We start from the raw sequence: 22581 nt of genomic DNA on the forward strand, positions 1-22581 counted from the left end.
TAGGACTTGGCACTTTCACTGCTGGGGTCCAGGCTCAATCCCTGGCTAGGGAACAAAGATCCTGCAAACCACTGTGGCCAAAAAGAAAAAAAAAAAGTGTGGATTCTGCTTCCCCCTGACCATTTCCTCAAATATCAGAAGGGGAGAAAAGAAACACTCAGCCAGAGGCTGGCTTCTGTCATTCACATGAAAGAGAAGACTAAATTGGGATGCTGATCTTATGAGAAGCAGCATTTTAATGGATTGGTGAGCTGGGTGGGGTCCTATTTATGACACAACAGGGCAAGCCCCTGCTGTCTGATAGGACAGTGTGCTGGGCACACAGCCTCCTCCTGTTCCCAGGCCCGCCTCTCAAAAGCAGGAGGCACAGAAGCACTGGGCTCAGGAGTAGAGGGGCCACTTGCCAACTGCCTTAAAAAGGAAGAGCAGAGATGCCAGGATGAAGGAGTGGAACCCAAAGGCAGGTGCCATCATGAGCAGTCGGTGAAGGAGGCCCAGATCTGTGACAAAGGAAAGCCCAGAAGGATGAAGCCTGGGAGATCAACAGTTCCCTTTAGGGAATTCACAACAGTGGAGCCAGGCTCTAAGTTAGTTTCTAGGCCTGACTGGGAACCTGAACCACCCCAGATACCTATCACTCAGCCAGAGTCTGAGCCAGAAAAGACACCCACAGCTCAGCCGGCATCTAAGGCTCAGCAGGCACCCGATATACCACAGAACCTCACTGCACAGCAAAGATCCCTTGCCCAACAGGAAACTGAAGCCCAGCAGGAACGTCCAGCACAACAAAACTCCGCTCTGTACCAGGAATTTCGTGCCCCACAGGAGTCTGCCCTGCAGCCATCACCTCCCATCCAAAGGGTGCCCTTTAGTAAACAGGAAGCTGCCTCACAGCACAGACCTGGGCCAGGAGAAAAATCTAGAACTCAACAGGACCCAGAACTGAGAGAGGGATCCAGAGCCCAGCAGCAACCTGAACCCCAAAATGAACCACCTGCCCAGACTGAACTGATGTCCCAAGAGAGACGGCAACAGTCAGACCTTGCAACTCAGGGAGTCAAATCCAGAGAGGAATCTTTGGCTGAGAAGCAATTTCTATCAAAACCAAATGAACCATCCAAACAGCCATCAACCTCAGAATTGAAGACATCTCTTGAGTGGGTCACAGACTCAGGCACAAAACCAGATGCGGGACTCACATTAGACATTGATTCACCAGCCACTCTGGGTAGGATGGCGGCCCCTGGAGTGAAGATGGCCTTCAAAGAGCAACCTGGTTACGAAATGATGTCAGGATTCGGTGGGATGTCAACACCAAGGAGGAAAATCAGCAGCCAGAATCCCAGACAATACCAGTACACAGGTGAGCTTGAAGGAAGGGAGAGGGGGAGAGGCTCCCAGGGATGGTCATTCATTCAGTCAAGAAGAACTAAGAACTGCCAGAATGTCAGGTGAGCTCAGGTGACCCCCCAGCAGTCCAGACACAGAGCCAGAGCCCCCTTTGATGGAGGAGGAAGCTGAGGCCTGAAGAAGAGAGGGAGCCTATAGGGGGCTGGGCAGGAGGGGTGGCTGGCGGCACCAGGATCCCCAGCCAGCCTCGGATTCCTTGCCCTGTTCCAGGCCATCTCCCTGCAGAGACCTGTGGGAATCAAACAGAAACTAAGAAAGGCTGTGGGCGAGGGTGGTGCTCATCCCCTGGGTGCAGAACTCTGAGCACCACTCCGGGCAAGCACCTCGCTGACCAGGGACACTTACCTGGGCGGGTTGCCACACAGGCAAGGCCGGACATCGGGCGGGGTCAGCCCTTCAGCTCTCCGGGGTGTCCAGTAGGCTGGAAGACACTCGTCCCCGGGGAGTCCCGGTCCCACCAGGCCCATGGCCTCGTAGGGTGTGATCGAAGCGGGAAGCTCAGGAGAGGCGCTTGGGATCCGCCAAATCCCAGGCCAGGTCTGGGCTGCGGGCAGGGAGGGAGACTCGGCGGGGAGGGGGGCGGGGGGGGTTCGTGGGCATGAGACTCCGCTGGAGACAGCACCCTGCCCCTTCTCCTCCTCCTCCAAAGCTAACGATGGTGGGTGCCCCCGGGGAGCAGGCTCGGCCCTGAACTCCTTCTCTGGGCTCAGAAGCCCTGCTCTGCATGAGAACAGCCGCAAGTTCTCTCCAGGGAACACGTGGTGACACAGCCAGAGGGGGAGAAAACAATGCAGCCCCAATCCAGGAGCTGAAGGCGTTAGGAAGCCGTTAGTCCGAAGGCTGGTGAATGGCGGGTCTCAGCCCAGGGGCCTGTATCCCCTGGAAGCGCTGAGTCGTCTCTCTCAGGACTGAGGAGAAGAGTGTCATGGTGTCTTTCAGTGCCAGGGCTCATTTTGTGTTTCGGAAGGGTGGGTAGGAGAGACGGGATGGTATTTCTGGTGTTTCTCTGGGCCTCCCGAATCCAGTCACAAGGGATGCCCTCATCACAGCTCTGCCACAACCAAAGCCTCTCCACTCCCTCCCCTCCCCCGCACCAGAGTGTGTGCGCATGCGCGAGCCTCGAGTTTCCTCTGTTTCCCGCCTTTTCCCAGGACAGCACGGTACTCGCGGCCTCCTCTCCACCCTGCGGCCGGGTGTGCGGCTTGGAGCTAGTGCGCAGGCGCCGAGCACCCTATACACACACACACACACACACACACACACACACAAACACACACACCACCCCCCCACACACACACACACACCCCACACCCCTACACACACACACACACACACACACACACCCCACCCCACCCACACACACCCCTACCCCCACCCCCCCGCCACACACACACACACACACACACACACACACACACACCCCTACCCCCACCCCCCGCCGCCCCCCGGCCTTCCATTCTCTCAGGGAAGAACAGGACAGGGAGAAGAAGAACCCCAAGAAACGGAGCAATAGGAGAACTAGAAGACAGAGGGCGGGGCGGGAGGGGGAGGGAAAGGAGGGGCTTCCTCCTCCGAAGCCTCTCAGGCAGAGTCACGCCTCCTGCGCTGGGCAGCCCCGCCTTGGCTTTGAATTGCCTGAGGAACTGGCTGGCTCCCCGCCCTCAGGCGGAGGCGAAGTGGCATCCTGCTCACTTCTAAGCGGGCAGGCACAGTGTGTTCTAGACGATCCCTACGTGGGCAGGTGAGTGGGACGACGAGGGTGACAGCCAACACGTGACTACATCGGGGCTTCCTTGCTGGAGTGACCGTTAGGGACTCCCCGCTAGTTCTGCGGGAATACGCTTTTAGCCGCCTCCAGGGCTGCATTTTTGTTGGTCGCGGGCCCTTTAAAGCACGCGAATGGGCGGGGCCAGACCTTAGGCCTTAGTGGAGAGGGGCGGGACCCGAGTGTGGAGGGCGGCCCACCTCGCTCAGGGGGCGGGACCCAGAGAGGAGCAAGTCCGGGATTGGGTGGTGTGGAGGCTCGGCGGTGGTGCGCGTGAGGATCGGCCCTCGGGGCGGAGACTGGCGAGTGGAATTGGCTCAGGCGGGTGTGGAATTGGCCGCGGGAACGGGACCGCGGAAAATTGATGGAATCGGCCTGGGAAACGAGGCCCTGGGTGGCCTCTGAGGCTCCGGCCTCGAAGAGGGTTCAAGAGGGGTCCAAAAGTCAAAGGCGCCGGTGGTGGCGAAAAGCCAGAGCCAAAGGTGAGTGGGCAGGGGCCGGCAGCAGCACGGAAGGAACCTTAGACATCCTGCAGGAAACTGGTGACCGAGTGGACTGACCTACTGCCACGAGAAGTGGGGGACGCTCGTGGACTGGCTCACTGCCGCCATGCAGGGCGGGGGTGTGGAGATAATCCATTGTGAGAAGCGGGTGACGTGAGAGGGAGGTATCATCTCCAGCAGAGACTCTCGGACGCCCCAGTACCGTGTTGGGGGAAAAGTCCAGAATGTTAGTGTCCCGAACTAGCGTTCCCACTCTGACTCAGTTCTCGCTCTGTGGCTGTGGCAGCTCTTGCCTTGTGATTCCATCGTGGGAAATGGTTCAAGCCCTGGTTTTCAGGTCTCTGACACTCTTAAGACAGTAACAGGGGAGAGATTTAGAAGTTGTTGCCCAAAGAGGAAGTTTTGGAGTGAAAGGTAGGAGGAAGTGGTGCCCCACAGTGGGGCATACTTGGAGGAGGGGGTGCAGTACTGCTCCCAACAGCCTTGTCCCACTATCTTTCATTCAATCTGCTCATTCATTTGTTGTCAGTCCACCATCCTCAGGCTGGCTACCGTAGTATCTAACTTCTTGACTCCTACTCCGAGGACTAAGAGGCCCTGGGTTGGCTTGGGACAGCCTGACCTTCACTTGGGAGAAAGGAGAGCTGCCACCTGGGTTCCCTAGGGTGTCACATTATTTACAAGTCTCAGCAGGCTGGAGAAACACTGACAGACAAGACATGCTGCCACCACATGAAGTCCTTGCTGGATTAGGAGTGTCAACCCAAGTGAAGACCTGTGGGAATTTCCTCTGCAGGAAAGAAGCTGACTTAGCCCTGACTTAGTCCAGAGACCCGAGACTCATCACCCTCCCTGCCATAGACATCATTAGTAGCCAAGGGTAGAAGTGGAGCTGGCTGCAGAAGCACACAGGAAGGCTCAGAGCTCACACCGGGGCCCGAGGGCATTCCTTGTCACTGCAGGACACAGCTTCACAGACAGGACAGAGTGCCCAGAGGCAAGACAGTGATCAGGAAATGGGCCTTGGAGACCTGGTGCCTCAGCTGTGAGGGGGTGGTACACTCGACAGAGGCTCCCTCCCTCCCTGCCTCAACTTTCTGAGCTATAAAATGGGCATAATGATAGGAGTCACCCCAGCTAGACTGTGAGTTCCCTGAGGGCGGGCTATCAGTCCTGTTTACCCCACAATTGCAGAGCCTGGTATGCCAGACACATGGGCACTCAAATGTTCACTTAATAAGTGAAGGCATGCATGAACTGTAACATGGGGATAATTATCATGCTGCCCTTAGGGAGTCGTGAGGAGTTAGAATCCTCTTGCATAGGGCCTCCCGCACAGGGCTGAGCCAGTCCTCCCCACAAACCCACAGGCCCACCTACTCACAAAGGCTCATTCCTCCAGGCCCCTGGATTTCCCTGTCATTTCCTGAGGCCCTGCCCTGGTGCAGGCCTCCCCTGAGTGAATCAGACCCCAAGGGCATCCAGGTGGGCTAGAGCACTCCTACTCATCCTTTGGATCTTGCCAGTAACAGATGACACTAATGTCATGATCACCCCATTTTTCAGATGACAACACTGAGGCTCTGAGGGAGTGAGGGCACCTGGTCTTCCTCACCTGGCCAGTAAAGGCAAGGAGATGGCCACCCCCAGGCTCCTAAGGACAGTGAGTGTGTACACTCAAAACTGCTCTGTGCCTCAACCTTGATTCTGGACCCAAAAGGCTCCAGGCGCACATTTTTGTTCAGCAAAGACATTCAATGAACCCTTCCCTGTGCCAGGCCTGGGTCCTCAGTGCGGAGGATAAGACACCATCTGAGCCGGGGACACAGACATTAACAAATAACCCTAGAAATCAGATATAATTATCTGATTATCCAATTATCTCAGTTTCCCCATCTGCCAAACTGATGAAGAGAGAACATATAAGAGGGAGGCTCCCCAAGCACGTGACATTGGACTCAAAGATGAGCGAGTATGGACTGCTGGGCAGGAGGGACTCAGGGTGGCGAGGACAGCACAGGCAGAACCCTAAGGCCCAAGGAAGAGGCAGCTCACAGCACAAAGGGAGCTCAGCGAGGGAAGGGCCAGGCACCCAGAGGGCCCACGTGGTACATGGTTTGGGATGCCATGTCCAGGATTTGGGGCTTTATTCTGAGAGCAAGGGTGGGGTGTTCAAAGGTTGGGAGTGAGTGACCAGATTTAAGTTTTAGAAAGACCTTCTGGCCACTCTGTGGGAAAGGCATGGAGGGGGCAAAAACAGAGATACAGAAAGAGTTGTTACTGTCATCTAGAGAAGTGGGCAGTGGAGGTAGGAGAAAGGCCACGTTCCAGGGATTTCTAGGCAAGACAGGGGCAACAGGACTTCCTGATGGATTAGACAAGACTGGGAGATGCCCATGATGATGCCCTGGGTTCCAACTGGAGCAAATGGGATGAGAGGGGTACCATACACACACACACACACCCCCCAAGATACACATCCATACACATATAAACAACATGCCCGCACAATCTCACACACACCCCCAAGATACACGTCCATACACATACATACAAACAACATACCTGCACAATCTCACAGGCCAAGAAGAACAGAGACACAGAGCCTTCAGGGGCTGAGCGATACAGATATGAAACCATTTGGTGTCATTTCAGACACTGAAGAGCTCCAGTACCACAGTCTTTTAGGTCTCAGCGTAGAAAAGAACTCAGCCAGAGGCAAAGTGGTAGATAAGAAGTGATGTATTGGAATAGAATGCTTGTGAGGTTTACAAGCGAGAGGGTGAGAAATGCTGCACCCTGATAACTTACTGGGCTACAGTTTTGTAAGCAAAGAAAAAGTGGGGAGGGGGAGACTTCTTTGTCATTCTTGAGTCAACGTCATGCTTCTATCATCAGCTCCCCCTCCAGGTTGGGCAGGGGAGTTTTCTTGTCCCTTCGGGTCAAGTTGGGTCCACTAATTACTGTTTTTTACGTGTGCAGACAGCGTGTCCTAGGAATCATTAACTTACTGAGCTCGCTGGACAGGCTGTGGGTCTCATGCCACCGTCATTTTACTATCTGGGGGCATGTCTCGTGCTTCTGTTGCATGGTTTTGCCGTTAAGCAAGCCTGCCTGGTTTTATGGTTAAGCAAACCTGCTTTCTTGAGTAATTAACTTACAGGGGTCTCTCATATTTTTCTACTTACAATCCCCTAGTTAACTATTTAATCACCTACTTAGTCCCTTTATTCTGTCCCTATCAGATAGGCTGTGACACATGCATACAAACATGCCTGCAGACATCCTGAGAAACAGAAACACAGACGCTGAGAAAAACTGTGGACTGAACGCACTCAGCCCCGCACACACAGACCACCGCTAAGCACGACAGGAACCTACACATGCGTGTACATCCAGGTGAACCTCAAAGACATACTCATACCCGCCTGCCCAGCAGGCACAGAGCTGAGACATGAGAGAAGGAAAACGCGGACACACAGAGAATCGCAGCAGAGGAGCTGCACCATCTTTGCTGGCTCAGTGACCCTGGGCAGTATGTCACCTCTCTGTCTCTCAGTTCTCTCATCTGCCAAAAGGGGTCCTGATGGTCCCTGCCTCGTGGGCTATGGAGAGGCTGAAAGCATTTACCTGAGTTACCTTACATAAAACCCAGGAAGAGGGCAGTATCCGGCACATGGCTGTCACAGAGCAGCGTCTGCTCTGCCATGCAGACACACTCAGGGCTCAGGCTGTAATCACGGCCCCCTGGCCTGCATTTGGCCCCAGGCCTCTCCCCTTCAGAAGGTCTTCCCCCTCCCAGGCCCCCAACCTGGCCCTTCCTCCATCTTCCCCCCACTTACTTCCCCACTGCCCTTCTTTCGCCTCCTCAGTCCCCAGGGACCAAAATCCAGGCCAGGTCCACTTGTCCTGTGACTCTTTAGGGCAAAGGGCTGGTGCCCAGGCAGTAGGACCCTTACCCCTCCCTCTGGCCCAGTCCTCACCCAAGGCCCTGGGGGCCTGCCTGCCCCTGCCCCAGTGCCCTCTGCATCAGATTCTTGGCATGATTCTGGCAACCTCAGCTCAGTATCCTTCGCTCCCTGCTTCGCCCACACCAGTCCCCAGGGAGCCGCCTGGAACAGGGCAAAGGGCAGCGCCTGGGATCAGGCTCTTCCTCACTGCTGTGTGCAAGCTGCTTCTTCTGTCCAGGGCTCCTGTGCCCTCTTCTTCAATCAGGAGCCCTGCCCCAGAGACAGGAAGTAAATGACAGCTGTTTACAGAACAGGAAGACACAGCCATGCAATAAATACCTCGCTAGCTCTGTGCAAGGGCCAGGGCTACAGCAGTGAACTAAACAAAGCCCTTGCCCACAGGGAGTCTATACTCTACTGTCAGACAGAGAAAGCAAAGAGCACACGCAGTAAACTGGCCAGCACGTTAGGTGGAGAAGGACCCAATCTCAGTGAGGCCAGTGAGACCCACACAGCAAGCCACAAGCAGAAACGCTGTCGTGGGGTCCCGTACAAAGATCATTTCCAGCCCCCTGGGCAGGATGGCCAAGTGCACTTTCCAAGACGAAGAAATCCACCTGGCCAGTGGCTTAGACCAGTCACAAAGCTGCGAGCTGTCTCCAGAGGCCTCTGTCTGTCCATCTGTTTGTTTCCCCTGGGGAGGGGTGGTCCTCTGGACTCCCACCCAATCCTGCCTGCCTCCACTCTGACTCTTCCCTTTCCTTCCTTCTTCAAATCTTGGCTGAGCACCTGCTATGTGCCACCCCAAGCCCCCAGGGGGATGCCATTCCAGGCAGAGGGCCAGAGGCCGACTCACCTACAGCCACGCAAAGCACCCTCATTTGCACAGGCCCCTTCCCAAGCCCTGTACCTAATTCAGCACTTGTGATTGTCTCTGCTTTTTCCTAAAGAACCCCACCTCCACCTGGAAAAGCTTTGAAGCTCCATGAAGCCTGGTTCTGCCCCTGGGGGAGACAAACAAAAAACATGTAAACAGATAAATAGAAAACTGCCAAGGTGGAAAATCCTAGAAGAAGACGAACTTAAAAGATGATGACAGAAAGCAGTGAGAGGGGCACATCTTAGATGGGGAGGCACCCTTAGGGACCACCTCCTGGAGGAGGGGGGAAGCTGAGGGTGAGGGTGATCTGGCCAGGCCAGGGGCACGTGGAATAACACAGGTGAGGTGTCCCTGAGCTTCCATTGCTCTGTCTGTGATGTGGAAGTGACAGTCACTGCAGGATGATGGCCTGGAAGGCCAGTGGCAGGTTGTAGGGTGCCCAGTATGGGAGCACACAGTAGGACCTGTGGCGTGGGCCCCTGGCTGGGCTTGGCCCTGCCCTTGATCAGCTTTTATCCTCCCGGGAGGGACAAGCAAGGCTGGTTCTCCTCTCTCTCCCCACCAGCCGGGGGTGGGCCAGCTGTGCCACGGCCAGCCGGGGCGGGCAGGAGCTGCCATCAACCCCCTGTGTTTTGCTCCCTGAATTCCCCCCAGGGAAGGAGGACAGCCAGGCTGAGTGGGAGGGAACACTTTGCTCAGGACTAGGGTGAGCCTCCTGGGCCTAAGGGAGGAGGGGAGAGGAGACCTGGATGCCTCCATTTCTAATTGCTGAGGGAACTAGGAGTCCAGACTCCTGGAACTGAAGGAGGAGGGTCTTGGGGGTCCAAACTCCAGGGTTCAAGGCACAGGAGGCTGGCACGAGGACTGGGAGCAGTGAGTTGAGCCCCAGGCTCCGTTTCCTGCGCTGGATTCTCACTGTCCTATCAGGGTAGGAGGTGGAGTCGGTGACCACACCCTGGGCAGGCTGGGCCCCTCCCTGGGATTGTCACCCCAGGCTGCAACTGGCAGTAGCCACAGTCAGCAGTCAGTCAGCAGCCCTGGGGAGCTCTGAAGAGGCTTATGAGGGGTGAGTTCACGACCAACTGACAGACAGGAATGGCCGCTGCCAAACCCCTAGGCCCGGAAGGGGAAAAGAGACACCTTTTTCTGGAGGATCAGGGAACCATCAACTTGGGAGGCAGGCAAGGTGCTGGGTGGGCTTCAGGAGGGAAACGTCTCTAAAACAGAGGGCAGTGTCCCCACCGAGGGGGGACAAGAACAGCTTGTCCAGGACCTGGGTGACAGGACAGTGGTCTGGAAGGGAAGATTAACCGGGGACCCTGAAGTGTGGGGAGTCAGGCCAAGTCCAGGGCAAGTTTTTGCGGGGTCATGGCTAGAGGCCCAGTCTCCAGGGCCCTGGGACGGAGACCAGTAAAAGTAACAGCTCTGGACCCAGAGATCTGGATCTGATTTCTGCTCTGCTTTTCAATGCAACTGTCAACGCCTTACTTAACACCTCTGAGCCTGCGTTTCCTCTCCTGTAAAATGGGAATGCTCCAAATAACAGCTGCAACAGGAACCGAGGCAGTCTGGACCTCAGAGGGTTAGTGAGAACCTAAAGGAGCAAATTGAGAAAGCTCTTAGCACTGGGTATGGCGCATTGAGTTCAAGGTTAACAACAGGGATGAATACCACCGCAGGCAGGGACCAAGGCCGACCCAAAAGCTAAGCTAAGTGGACAGGCCTGAAGGCCAGGGACCCAGCTGGGGGAGGAGTGGGACCAAGGTTGGGAAGAGAGAGGGCGTTAGAGGGGATTCCACAGCCAGACTGGAGGGACCAGGAGGGGGCAGGAGTGACCCCTTGGTTGCAGGGAAGGCTAGAATTATGGACTCCTGGGTTCAGGAAAAGAATTAGGCTTGGGACCAGGATCTTGGGATACCACCAGGTGGATGGGAATCAGTGGATTGAGGGCAGAAGTCTCCCAAATACTGCAGAGGGCAAGGGCCTGTAGGTGAAACTTGGGGCCTGAGAAGGAGGTAAGATGGGGGCTGAAACTCCTGGTCTTGAGAGAGGGGACCAAGTAGAGGGCCAGGCTGCTCAGAACCTGGAAGGAGTCCCAGGCTCCGGGAGAGAAAATGGAGACAGATGTCTGAACGTGGGCCCCAAGAAAGGAGAAAGAGAGTTATGTAGACTCCTGGGCTGTAGGGACCAATGCTGGAGCTAAGGAGTCAGTCAGCATTCCAAAGAAGAGGGAACAGGGACCTGCAGCCTGAAGAAGAGGGTGCGGGGGCCTGGACTGCTGGGTCTCGGGAAGGTAGGGGCTGAGGGATCAAACTCAGCTCCTGAGGAGGGAGAAAGGGTCTGGGTACTGGACTCATGGGTCCCAAGGCAGCAAGGAACTGGAGCCCTGGACTCCATCCTCCTGTCTGAAGGAGCAGACTGTGGTCTGACGTGAGTCAGGGGGAGGAGGGGGTATAGCCTGGACTCTGGGACCCTGGGGCCCGAGCCAGGGGTGACCCAGTCCTACCTTAATGTGCGTCCCGACCTGCCCGCAGCCTCACGGCTCTTGCAGAGGATGGACCTGCGCACCATGACACAGTCGCTGGTGACCCTGGCTGAGGACAACATGGCCTTCTTCTCCAGCCAGGGCCCCGGGGAGACCGCCCGGCGGCTGACGGGCGTCTTTGCGGGCATTCGGGAGCAGGCCCTGGGACTGGAGCCGACCCTGGGCCGCCTGCTGAGCGTGGCGCACCTCTTTGACCTGGACACAGAGACGCCAGCCAACGGGTACCGAAGCCTGGTGCACACGGCCCGCTGCTGCCTAGCGCACCTGCTGCACAAATCGCGCTATGTGGCCTCCAATCGCCGCAGCATCTTCTTTCGCACGGGCCACAACCTGGCCGAGCTCGAGGCCTACCTGGCCGCCGTCACCCAGCTCCGCGCTCTGGCTTACTATGCCCAGCGCCTGCTGACCACCAACAAGCCTGGGAGGCTCTTCTTTGAGGGCGACGAGAGGGTCATTGCCGACTTCCTACGAGAGTACGTCACGCTTCACAAAGGCTGCTTCTACGGCCGCTGCCTGGGTTTCCAGGTGAGCCCCCCACCCCCCGCCTGCCCCCCGGGGCCCATGGCAAAGGCACATGGTGGGCCCAACCAGGCTCAGTCGCATATGCGTGCGCAGTCACTCAGTCGTGTCCGACTCTTTTGTGACCCCATGGGCTATAGCCCACCAGGCTTCTCTGTCCGTGGGATTTCCCCAGGCAAGAATACTGGAGTGGGTTGCTACTCCCTTCTCCAGGGGATCTTCCAGACTCAGGGATCGAACCCACGTCGCCTGCATTGGCAGGCACATTCTTTACCACTAGGCCACCAGGGAAGCCCTAGGAGCATACAGAGGAAGCACAGTGGTGTGGTGTGGTGCTTGACTGAGCAAACGGCAGATGCAGGAAGAGGAAGCTGGTCGGGGCTCATACTGCACAGAGCGAGGGTCTCATACTTGTGGCCCCTTGGCCAACTCCACTATGGAGGAAGGAATCTTCAACTGGGCATAGCTCCCTACATCAGGATCCCCACTGCTCCCCATCACCCTGCACTCAGGAACTTCATTTACCTTCTTACGTGACCTGTCTGGCCCCTGAATTCATTTGAGGGCCCCTAGGACGGTAGCCAGTGTTGTTTGTAAGAGCATCAAGGCCTGTTTGTAACAGCCCCACTTAGTCATCCCCACCAGATGCTTGGCAGGCAGGGAGGACAGGTGCCGGCCCCATTTTACAGGGGTTCATGGGAGGGGCCCCCAGCTGCTCAGCTGGATCCAGATCAACCGGGACATATCGACTCCCCTAAGGCACAGTAGAATCTGGATATTCAGGCTGCAGAGAGAACCAGCAAGCACATCCACGTTGATGACCACAAGGAAGACCTGGTCATGGCCCCTCTCCTCCCTGATCCAGGGAGGTTCTCTCTGAACCCCAGCTACAGGCCTTCTCCTATCCTCTGCCCCCACCCTGAAATTACCATCACAGGAACACAGCTCATTTCAGCACTGGCAGGGGAGGCAGCCCCGAGGCCTTCAGACTCTCAGGAAGAGTAGTCTGGGGACTCAGAGAATTAGGAAGTCTGTAGGGCACCAAGCTCAGAGCTGAGGCACAGTCTGCCCCTGTCCGGGGTCTGTGCTGGGCCCACCCGTCCCCACCCACACCTGGGAACCCCAGCAGGAGTATCTGGAGCCGTGTGAGCCCCTCTCTGGGCTTCCCCCAGGTAGTGGGGCGTGGAAACTGTCCCAGCCTCCATCCCATCTCTGCTTCCACGTGGGGCAGCCTGTCCTCACCAGCCCAGCCCAGGTGTTCCTGGGAACTTCCCCTCATCTAAACTGAACCCACAAATACTGATCACCCCAGCTGGGCCAGCCGGCTCCTCCCTGGGTCCCGGCCATGCCCGCAAAGCTCTGGAGTAAGAGCCTGGGGACACCCAAGCTGCATTCCAGTCCCGAAGGTCAGGCACCGCTGTGCTCTCTGGCCCACTGGGCCCCCAGCCAGGGGCAGGGCCATGCCTGAGAGCTACTCTGTGCTGGCCCAGCTAGGCCACATTGCAGGACAGCCTCCCCATGTAAAATGTCAGCCCCTGGGGGCAGACATCCCTGATTTCCAGGTCTCGCTCAGCCTCCGCTCCAGCCTAGTGCCTGGCACGCCGGAGGACCCGGGCCAGGACTTGCTGAATGAACAGAAGAACCCTGCTGGCCCCTTGCCCAGCCTCCTGTGGCTTGGATTTTTTCCCCCCAATCTGGTGTCTCTATTGTCTTTTCTCAGTCGCCTGGCTCCTCTCTCAGATGCTGGGTCTCTGCCTCCCTGTTTGACTCTCTCTGCCTCAGGATCCCTGAGCTCTCCTGTTTCTCTCTCCCTGCTGCCCCGTGGTCCCCACAGCCTGTATCCCGTCTCGGTCCTCACTGAGTTTCAGGGTCCCCCGCACCATCCTTCTCCCAGCTCACAACCCTCTGTGGCTCCATCGCGTCTAGAACAAACCCAAGTCCTCAGGCCCCACATGAACCCCCCGCTGCCCTTTGGATCTCACCCCACCGCCGCCCCCTCTCCTGGCCTATCTGTTCCCACCACACTCACCATCCACGCCAAGCAAGGACGCCCCTCAAGGCCTCTGCCTGTGTCCTGTTCTCCTTGGGGCCCAGTCATCCCTCCTTGATTCCCTCAGGGAGACCCATAAACAGAGTCGGACCCTCCATCAGCACTCTGTCCCTCCACCATCCGTCCTTTCAGACACTGGTCATTCCTTGACATTGCACAGCATGTCTTCATTTGAGTATTGTCTGTCTTTTCAACAACATAAGCTCCGTGAGGTGCCTAGCGCAGTGCCTAGCACACAGTCAGAGCTCATTAGACATTTGCTGAGTGACTGCCTCTACCCGCCTTGTCTCCCCCTGACTCCCCTCCCCGCCCCTGCTTCCTGACTCGGAGGCCTCTCCCCACAGTTCACGCCCGCCATCCGGCCGTTCCTGCAGACCATCTCCATCGGACTGGTGTCCTTCGGGGAGCACTACAAACGCAACGAGACCGGCATCAGTGAGTCCCTGCAGGGCCCTGCCCACAGCCGCCCCCACCCTTCCTGTCCCTCCCCCACACCAGGGCCCCAGCAAGGCCACCAGGGGCTTCCTGACACCCCTCCCGACCTCCAGGTGTGACCGCCAGCTCCCTCTTCACTGGCGGCCGCTTTGCCATCGACCCCGAGCTGCGTGGGGCTGAGTTTGAGCGGATCATTCAGAACCTGGACGTGCACTTCTGGAAAGCCTTCTGGAATATCACCGAGATCCAGGTGCTATCGGTGAGCCTGGGGTCCAGCGATGGGGGCGTGATGGGACCCAGAGACACGTCCCAGGCCCAGGGAGGGCACAGGAGGGAAGAGACGGGCGGGGAGGTGAGAGGGGAGGCGTGAGGGGGAACCCTGCAGCTCCTCCTGTTACCCCCGGCCCAGTCTCTAGCAAACATGGCCTCGACCACCGTGAGGGTAAGCCGCCTGCTCAGCCTGCCGCCCATCGCCTTTGAAATGCCTCTGACCTCGGACCCAGAGCTCACGGTCACCATCTCACCCCCGCTGGCCCACACAGGCCCCGGGCCTGTCTTCGTGAGGCTTATCTCCTATGACCTGCGGGAAGGACAGGTAGGGCCCCGGCTCTGCCAGAACAGGCACAGAGCTAGGAGCACAGTGGGAGCGCCTTCCCCACCTCCCGCCTCACAGCTCACACCTGCCCCCTCTCCCGTCTCTCAGAACACGGTCCTCTTGGAGGAGTGAGGCCCAGGCAGGCCACCCCCACCCCGTGACCCACCACCTCCTTCTTCCTCTCCCCCTAGGACAGCAAGGAGCTCAGTGGCTTCATCAGTTCCGAAGGCCCCAGGAGCCTGGAGCTGCGGCTACGCCCCCAGCAGGCACCCCGCTCCAAGGCCCTGGTGGTGCACATCCACGGTGGCGGCTTCGTGGCCCAGACCTCCAAGTCCCACGAGCCTTACCTCAAGAGCTGGGCCCAGGAGCTGGGCGCCCCCATCCTCTCCATCGACTACTCCCTGGCCCCCGAGGCCCCCTTCCCCCGGGCGCTCGAAGAGTGCTTCTACGCCTACTGCTGGGCCGTCAAGCACTGTGCCCTCCTGGGTGAGCCCCCTTCCCAGCCTGCCTCAGCCCGCGCCGGGCACAGCAGGGGCAAAGAGCCACGAGGTGCGGGAGCCTCAGTCTTGGCACCCTGCCTTCCCGTCCACCTCCCACCACCCAGCCTCTGCCACCTGCCCATTGTGTCCCCCGCCCTCTCCTCCAGCTCTGCCTGTTGCCCCCGGGCTCCCACCCTCCACTCAACTGTTTCCTCTTCCTGCTTCCCCGACTCTAGCCCTGATGCTCCATGCCCCCTAGCCTCTGACCTTTCCTTCCCTCCTCCTGTTTCTGTACCCACTGCTGTCCCTTGTTGGCGGCCACCCGGCCAGGCTCCAGCCCATTCTTCCAGCTCCTCCGCCCTCCTGCTCCCCACATGGCCCGGGAGGCACAGAGCAGGATGAGGTCATGCCGAGGGGCACAGGGCTGCCATCTTCTGGCCTTGCTGCCCCTCCGTCCTGACATGGGCGCTGGGTCTCCCCTCTCTCAGCACCCTTCCTCCTTGCTCCTGACCCCCAGCCCCCCAAGCTTCCCCACAGCTTCCTGATCTCCAGACCTATCCATGTCCTCAGCCTGCCTGATCCTCTGCCCACTATCCCCCAAATGGGTCCAGATCCTTGCCTTAGTTTCCCAGTCTCTAAAATGGCAGTGGGCCAGACCCCCACACCCGACCTCCGAGAGCCCAGAGCTCCAGCTCCTCCCTGCCAGGCTTGACCAAGCCCCCTCCACACCAGGCTCAACAGGTGAGCGGATATGCCTCGCTGGAGACAGCGCCGGCGGGAACCTCTGCCTCACCGTGTCCCTTCGGGCAGCAGCCTACGGGGTGCGGGTGCCAGACGGCATCATGGCAGCCTACCCGGCCACCATGCTGCAGTCCACCGCCTCTCCTTCCCGCCTGCTGAGCCTCATGGACCCCCTGCTGCCTCTCAGCGTGCTCTCCAAGTGCGTCAGCGCCTATGCCGGTTAGTCCCATCCGCACACAACTGGGGCCCTGGCTCCTTTGGGGGCAGAGACTAGAGCCCTGTCTCGTTGGGTGCAAAGGGGAGGAATCTGAGACTCCCTGTTCCTGCTGAAGCGGTCAGACAGTCTGGGTCCCTGAGAGCAGAGATGCCTGAGGGTGTGTGTGTTGAGACTGGGCCCAGAAAGAGAGGAGACCTACTCACCCCCCCATACACACACATCCACTCACAGGTGAGGAGACTGAGGACCACCCCGACTCAAACCAGAAGGCGCTGGGCATGATGGGGCTCATGCAGCGGGACACGGCCCTGCTCTTCCGAGACCTCCGCCTGGGCGCCTCCTCGTGGCTCAACGCCTTCTTGGAGCTGGGCGGGCAAAAGTCCCACCTGAAATCGGTGTCCAAGACCGGTGAGTGGCACCCTTCCCTCACACACCCATCCAGAGTGGCCAGGAGGGACAGCCTGGCACCAGAAGTCCTGGGGAAGGCAAGGGGCTGGGCCCTGGGCACTCAGGGAAGCAGAGATCACCTTCCTGGCTCCCTGCCATAAAGCCTTAGTCCACATTCTAGAAATTCCAGAACTTCTGATCACACGGGTCAGCTCAGAATCCCAGGAACTATAAGATTTAGCTTTCCAAATACCATCTCCCAGAAAGGCACCCTAGGGAATGACTCAGAAGGCCAGCTGTGTGTCCTGATTTTCAGTCCCAAGAATCCAGTCCACCGAAATTCCCTGGGCCCTCAGGTGGAAGTCCAGCCCTCCTATATTCTTTCCTGACTTTTAACAGAGGCATGCAGGGAGATCAGAAAGTGGGAGAGACATCAGTAAGTGGAGGAAATCCCCATCCTGGGTAGGTGGAAAGACCCTCAGGCTGCCAAAAGTCACTTCCATCCAGGGATCCATTGTTTCCCATTTCCTACATTTTAAGGATTTTTAAAGCACAGCCACCTCAAATTACTTTCTATCTCTAATAAATCAACAGCATTTTCTGGGTAATAGAAATTGCATTTTCAAAAGTAGATACCATTCCCAGGGACTTCCTTGGCAGTCCAGTGGTTAGGACTCAGCGCTTTCACAGCCGAGAACACAGGTTCAATCCCTGGTCAGGGAACTAGGATCCCACAAGCCATGGGCCAAGAGAAAAAGGAGATACAGTTCCTGTTATTCAGAAAATTACTCCAATTGAATATGCTTTATTTTAAATTCAATTTTTAATATTAGGATATTCCAACCAACACAAATAAATACACCCAAAAACAGGTGGCACAGTTGCTAAAGAATCTGCCTGCACATGCAGGAGACTCAAGAGACTCAGTTTCGATCCCTGGGTGGGGAAAATCCCCTGCAGAAGGAAATGGCAACCCATTCCAGTATTCTTGTCTGGGAAATGCCATGGACAGAGGAGCCTGATGGGCCACAGTCCATGGGGTGGCAAAGTAGGACTCAACTAAGCACATACATGCAAAAGCAATTAAAAAGGATTTGAATTTTAGACACATGGACCATTTGGCACTGGGGCTTTCCTTGTAGGAGAAAGGTAACAAGAGCAGACCCTAGAGGCACACACGCCAGTCAAGCTCCCCACAGTACCGGGTACTATACCAGCCAAGTTGCAGTATCTGTGAGCCTAGCTTTGCCCCTCTGGGGGAAACAGGAACAGTTAGAATACCTACCTCATTCTGTTGCTGTAAGGACTGCCTACCCATTTGTGTCGAGCACAATAGGTGCACAGTAGGTGCTGTTTTGTGCCTTGTACCTAAAACACAGTAGGTGCGCTTAGAAGATGCCAGCACCCTGATAGGCTGTGTCTGTGACTCTAGTCAACAGCTTGGTTCCACTGACTCTCTGGGCCACAGGGCACCTAAGCAGTTATTTTTGTATCATCCTGCATTTTGACTTCATGGATTTATAAAGGCAAGTGAAACAAAAAAAGAAAAACTGAAAAATGTAAGGTCCTGGCAGTAGTGGTAAGCAGAATGGTCCTGATCAAATCAGGGGAGCTGAAGCCACAGTGGGCCCACCAGGCAGGCCTGAAGTGCACCTTTAGCATCAGTTGGGCACTAGCTTGTCTGGTGATTCAAAGGGAAGGGATGGGGACTTCCCTGGCGGTCCAGTGGCTAAGACTCCATGCTCCCAGTGCAGGGGGCCTGAGTTCGATCCTTGGTCAGGGAACTAAGATCCCACGTGCTTCACAGCTCAGCCAAAAAACCAAACAAAGGGACAGAATGAGATAAAGAACAGGAAGGAATTTTGGGGAGCAGATCTACATAGCTAAAGCTGTGGGTGTCTCTGGAAGTCTTGATATGTCCTCAAGTTCTTTTTAACACCCTGTGAACAGAGCCTCCTTTCAAGCCATGTGGGCCTGCTCACCATTCCACTTTGATCCGTTCATACTCTCTGTCTCAGGTGACCAGGAAAAGCTGACAGCCCCATGTTGGGGGCTAAGGAGGCAGCTAAAACAAGGCACCTGGTAATAAAACATTACAAGGTGTTTGGCAGAAACCAACACAATTCTGTAAAGCAATTATCCTTCAATTAAAAATAAGTTTAGAATTTAAAAAATAAATATATAGATATAGATATATTATGACCTCCCAGGGATGTGTTCTGTGCTCAATTGTTCAGACATGTCTGACTCTTTGTGGCCCCATGGAGCACAGCCCTCCAGGCTCCTCTGTCCATGGAATTTTCCATGCAAGAATACTGGAGTGGGCTGCCATTTCCTCCTCCAGGAGATATCCCCAACCCTGGGATGGACACCACGCCTCCTGCATTGACAGGCGGATTCTTTACTAGCACCACCTGGGAAGCCTCCCCAGGGGTAGCAGTACCTAATCCCGAATCTTATCAATCCCACTGAGTTCCCACCACCTCCTATGAGGTAAGGACTATTTTTATCCCCTTTGTTCAGAAGAGGAAACAGGCTCCCAGAGGTAAACTGACTGGCATTTCATGTTCCCAGTCACACACACACTCCTCCGTTAGGACACAGCCTCACCTCCAAGACAGGGGACTCCTTCCACCGCCCCCTTGGAAGTGCAGCCTGGAGCACCCTGTAGTCTGGGCCTCTACAGCCCCAGGGTGCAATTCCCCCACCGGCCTCTGCCCCCGAGGTGGACTTCCCTGCCAGCCACCCACACACCCGACCCACAGAGCCAGGCTCAGCTGCAGGCCTGGCCGGTCCCCTCACCTTGCTCCTCTCACAGAGCCAATGCGGCGCAGTGTGTCTGAAGCAGCCCTGACCCAGTCGGAGGGCCCACTGGGAACGGACTCCCTCAAGGGCCTGAAGCTTCATGACCTGAGCCTCAGGAACAGCTGCGAGACACCAGACACCCCGGAGCTGTCACTGTCAGCGGAGACACTCCGCACCTCCACACCCTCAACCGTCAACTTCTTACTTGGGTCTGAGGATAGATCTGAAGGGTCTGAGGCCCCAGAGGAGCTGAGCAACAAGGACCGAGTTCGAGGTGTGGGCGCGGCCTTCCCCGAGGGCTTCCACCCACGGCGCTGCAGCCAGGGTGCCATGTGGATGCCCCTCTACTCGGCCCCCATCGTCAAGAATCCCTTCATGTCACCTCTGCTGGCACCCGACAGCATGCTGCAGACCCTGCCACCTGTGCACATCGTGGTGAGCGCCAGGCCAGGAAGGTGGAGCAGGCGAGGAGGGGGCGGGTGGGGCCTGGAGCTCCCGGGGAGCCCAGTGGGGGGAAAGGGAGAAAGCGCGGCCGCAGGGAGGGGGCGCCAGCAGGAGGGAGGCCTGGCAACGAGTGGATTGAGGGGGTCAGAGTTGCCAGTTTGCTTTTGCAATCCTGTTGAGATCGCGGGGCAGGCGCTGGGCTTGGAGAGTCGGGGAAGGGGCAAAGAGAGAGTGGGTCTCTGGGGGAGGGAGAAGCCAGGCAGAGGCCAGTCAGACTCATTCTCCGATTCTCCGCCTCTGTCCTCCCCCGCCTCCCTCCGCGCATTTCCCTGCCCCGCCCCCGCAGGCCTGCGCGCTGGACCCCATGCTGGACGACTCGGTCATGTTCGCGCGGCGGCTCCGCGGCCTGGGCCAGCCCGTGACGCTGCGCGTGGTGGAGGACCTGCCGCACGGCTTCCTAAGCCTGGCGGCGCTGTGCCAGGAGACGCGGCAGGCCGCCGCGCTGTGCGTGGAGCGCATCCGCCTCGTCCTCAATCTGCCCGGCCCACCGGTCTGAGCCGGGCACGGAGCCAGGCCCCGCGGGGAGAGGGGGGTCGCGGGGGACGACACTAAAGGCCGCTTGTACCCATCTTCGCAGGGCTCCGTGGTGAACGCGCCTCGGGAAGAGCAGCGGGGACCCCGGGCCCGGGGCTCCCCGGCCCACCCAGGCCCTCGGGCTGGGTAGAAGGGGGCGGGCTGTGCCTTAAGTGGGGGGAACGGCATGGGGGGAGTCGGGCGGGGGGGCCCCCTCGCCAAAGCTAAGACCCTGGCCTGGGGGAGGAGGGCGCACACAAACCAGTCTCAGAGACAGCCGAACTTGCAGGGGATCACTGCCTTCTATTGCTGCTGTGACCGCTGCAGGGGCGGGCCAGGCCCGACCTTGCAGATCGATTTGCTTTGTTTGTTTTTTGTAAATAAAAGTATTTAATTAGTTTGGCCTCTGGCAAATAGACAGGCTTCCCTGGTGGCTCAGTGGTAAAGAATCCTCCTGCCAATGCAAGAGACACAAGGGACTCGGGTTCGACCCCTGGTTTGGAAGATCCCCTGGAGAAAGAAACGGCAACCCAGTATTCTTGCCTGGAGAATCCCATAGACAGAGGAGCCTGGTGGGCTTGTAGCCCATAGCGTCGCAAAGGAGTCAGGACCTAGCAATTAAACAACAGGCAAATAGAGTGGGGACGGGGCCTGTCCACCAGGGGGCAGCATCAGAAGCCCGAGAACTTGGCACTGGTGAGCCGACAGAAGGCTGGGAGCCCAACACCTGGGTCCTGAGAAAGAAGGGGTGTGCAGGCCTGGATTCTTGAGTGTGGAAGGGCAGGAGGCCCCCTACCAACACAGACCCACCCCCTCCTCAGACCTAATCCAGGTACAGTGCCAGAAGCAGGCATCTCAGCTACTCCTCTTTACAAACCTAGTCCCAGCACCAACCAGGAAAAGAAAACCCAAAGTCCATAGAGAAGTGGAGCAAAGCTAACAGCAAATCAGAAACAAACTGATCACTCAAAAATTGGGACCCAAGCTCTGCCTAGCCACTCAAGCCCTCACCCTCTGTAGGCCCTGGGTTTGGAGCTGATTTCCTTCCAGGGCTAGCCTTCAAATTTCCACACTCAGAGAGTGTGGAGAGAGACCCAGACACAGGCTGTCACAGTCCCCACCGGTTCTATCTGTGGTAGCCAGGGAGTCCTTCACAGAGGAGGAGATCCAAGAAAGAGCAAAAAAGAAGAAATAGGCAAGGTTGAGAGAGTGAGTGGTCAAGGCTTCTGCCTGACCAGAAGTTCAGATGCAAAGTGGGGAGTGGTCTGAGGGGCCTAGACTGGTCATCAAGAGATCCTGAAGGAGCTGGAATGCAATTTGGACTATAAATGAAGGGCAGCGGGAGCCATAGAAGGGCTTTGAGCAAGGGAGGGACAGGATCAGTTCAGGCACTGAAAGAGTCTACTGGGCAACGGGGGTGGACTGAAGGCAAGACTAGAGCCCTGGAGGCGAGAGAGGAGGCTGGGGACAGGGATGACAAGCCCTGAGCTGGGGCAGAAACAATGAAGGTGGGGAGCAGAAGTCGGGGTGGAGCAGCTCCCAGAGCCATTACTGAGGTTGGATAAAGAGGACTTATTGAGGGTGGAGCAGAGGTTACAGGTGAACAAGGGGATGAAGAGGACATCATCCTGGACAGGGGAGCAGGTGGACAGTGAGACTTTCTACTGGGAGGAGGCTCAGGGGTGTGTGAGGTAGGTGAGGTAGTGAGGGTGGTTTTGCACAGAGATCAAAAGGTCTTCATCAACAGAGACAGACTCACAGACATATAGAATAGACTTGGGGTTGCCGATCGAGAGGAGTTTGGGGGAGGAATGGAGTGGGTGGTTGGGGTCAGCAGATTATATTATTATAATATATAATAAGTAAGCTATTATATATGGAATGGATAAACAACAAGGTCCTCCTATACAGCAGGGGTCCCCAACCTCTGGGAGCTAATGACTGATGATCTGAGGTGAAGCTGATGTAACAGTAAGTGAAATAAAGTGCACAATAAATGTAATGGGCTTGACTCATCCTGAAATCATCCCCTGTCCCCCATTCCGTGGAAAAATTGTCTCCCACGAAACCAATCTCTGGTGCCAAAAATGTTGGGGACTGCTGCTGTATAACAGAGAGCTATATTCAGTATGCTATGATAAACCAAAATGGAAAATAGTATATATATGTAACTGAATCAGTTTGCTGTAGAGCAGAAATTAACACAACATTGTAAATCAACTATTCATCAATTAAAAAAGAAGCCTTCATGAGACAATCCAAGAGGTGGGAGGAGTCAGGAGA

At 56.8% G+C, this 22581-nt stretch overlaps 1 protein-coding gene across 5 annotated transcripts; it reads left to right on the top strand.

Annotated features, from left to right (window-relative positions):
* Positions 1 to 1136: 1136 nt before the first annotated feature.
* LIPE (lipase E, hormone sensitive type) lies at positions 1137 to 20491 on the top strand. 5 transcript variants are annotated; one of them, XM_065926197.1, is made up of 10 exons: positions 1137 to 1363; positions 11043 to 11578; positions 13967 to 14057; positions 14171 to 14316; positions 14467 to 14652; positions 14844 to 15138; positions 15864 to 16091; positions 16321 to 16497; positions 19295 to 19716; positions 20072 to 20491. In XM_065926197.1, the coding sequence occupies exons 1-10, from the start codon at positions 1234 to 1236 to the stop codon at positions 20279 to 20281; spliced, it is 2421 nt and encodes an 806-aa protein (XP_065782269.1). In that variant the 5' UTR covers positions 1137 to 1233; the 3' UTR covers positions 20282 to 20491. The 5 variants fall into 5 exon arrangements, with proteins under 5 accessions (XP_065782269.1, XP_065782268.1, XP_065782265.1 ...); XM_065926196.1 differs by lacking the exon at positions 1137 to 1363 and adding an exon at positions 3050 to 3151; XM_065926193.1 differs by lacking the exon at positions 1137 to 1363 and adding an exon at positions 3461 to 3657.
* Positions 20492 to 22581: the final 2090 nt, after the last annotated feature.

Source organism: Muntiacus reevesi, chromosome 2, assembly GCF_963930625.1.
Source record: "Muntiacus reevesi chromosome 2, mMunRee1.1, whole genome shotgun sequence".
NCBI lineage: Eukaryota > Metazoa > Chordata > Mammalia > Artiodactyla > Cervidae > Muntiacus > Muntiacus reevesi.